The sequence below is a fragment of the Dermacentor variabilis genome, chromosome 10 (genome assembly GCF_050947875.1).
Source record: "Dermacentor variabilis isolate Ectoservices chromosome 10, ASM5094787v1, whole genome shotgun sequence".
NCBI lineage: Eukaryota > Metazoa > Arthropoda > Arachnida > Ixodida > Ixodidae > Dermacentor > Dermacentor variabilis.
Genome location: NC_134577.1, coordinates 101,062,363 through 101,063,713, shown reverse-complemented (window position 1 = coordinate 101,063,713; position 1,351 = coordinate 101,062,363). Strand labels below are relative to the sequence as shown.

General features: G+C 58.7%; 1 protein-coding gene across 1 annotated transcript; it reads left to right on the top strand.

The window, feature by feature from the left end:
• The first annotated feature begins 280 nt into the window (after positions 1 to 280).
• Positions 281 to 673, top strand: LOC142559358 (uncharacterized). Its single transcript, XM_075670969.1, has one exon. The coding sequence runs from the start codon at positions 281 to 283 to the stop codon at positions 671 to 673; it is 393 nt and encodes a 130-aa protein (XP_075527084.1).
• Positions 674 to 1,351: the final 678 nt, after the last annotated feature.

Genomic DNA, 1,351 nt, shown 5'->3' with positions numbered 1-1,351 from the left:
GGAGCTCGACGCGGACTTTGCCGTGCAGGAAATTAGAACGGTCTTCCAGCTAGTGAATACCAGCTCGGCGCCCGGTCTTGAGAGGATCACTAACAAAATCCCGAGGAACCTTCACGACGACACCATCGAGAAGCTCTGCGAGTACATCAACGCGTGCTAGAAGGGCAGAATTCCGCAACAGTGGAAGACCGCGGATATTATACTGGTACCAAAGCCGGGCAAACCGCTGGAGGTCCGAAACATGAGCCCGATCTCTCTCACGTCCTGCGTCGGGAAAGTGATGGAGCATGCCTGCCTCAACAGGGTGAGGACACTGCTCGAGAAGCAGGACGCCTTCGGCACCCACATCATCAGTTTCCAGAAGGGACATTCCACGCAGGACGTCATGCTCCAGATCAAGGAACAGGCCGCAAAAGCTCCAAGCACGCACGTACGCGCCCTGCTCGGGCTACACCGCAAGAGCGCCTTCCACACTTTGAAGCACATGGCCATATTGGACAAGATCAGCCGACTCGATCTAGGGGCGAGGTTCCACCGATATGTCAGCAGCTTCCTGAACGGACGCGAGGCGACGGTCAAGATTGACAGGGCCCGGCCACGAACGGTCCGAATGGGTGGTACGGGAACGCTGCAGGGCTCCGTACTCCCCCCATGCTTTTCAACATCGTCATGATCGGCCTGTTGGAGCGTTTTGACGCAATAGAGGGCATCAATCATACGATATACACAGATGACGTGACGGTGTGGACCGTGGAGAACACGAGCGTCGGCGAAATGCAAGACCGACTGCAGCGGGCCGTCTGGGAGGTGGAGCGGCACCTCGAAGACACGGAACTCGTCTGCTCACCTGACAAGTCGGAGATCCTGCTCCACAGGTCGCGCAAGAAAGGACCCCTTCCGCCGGGCATGCTAGAGCGCGCCCTGCGGAAGAGGTCACAACAAGCGCGCCCACCTCATCGCGAGGAAGCTTATCCGCCGCGACGCTGTCACCCAATGTGCAGCCGCTGCCGTTGTTGGGCGGGACCGCAGCGGAGAAGTGACGGGGTGGCCGCCGCCGTCGTTACAAACAGAACCCAAATCATGGCGGAAGGAGCTGGGGATCACGAGGAGGCCGACTGCGATGTCAAAGAGTTTACGGCAACGTAAAGAGAGGTGCTTGGTCGCTATAAGAAAGAACGAAGAAAATATCCACAAACTCACGGGCGGCTAGACAGGTCCCAGACAGTCGACCTCAGGCGGTTGCAGACGGGCATGTTCAACAACCCCTACCATCTGCACCACCTGTGGCCCGCGCTGCAACCATCGCCCAGCTGCCCGTGGTGCGAGCACTAACGGGCCGATATAGCCCATG

What these genes read in the sequence shown, in the direction of transcription:
- LOC142559358 (XM_075670969.1), top strand. Translation starts at nt 281, where the DNA reads ATGGAGCATGCCTGCCTCAACAGGGTGAGGACACTGCTCGAGAAGCAG.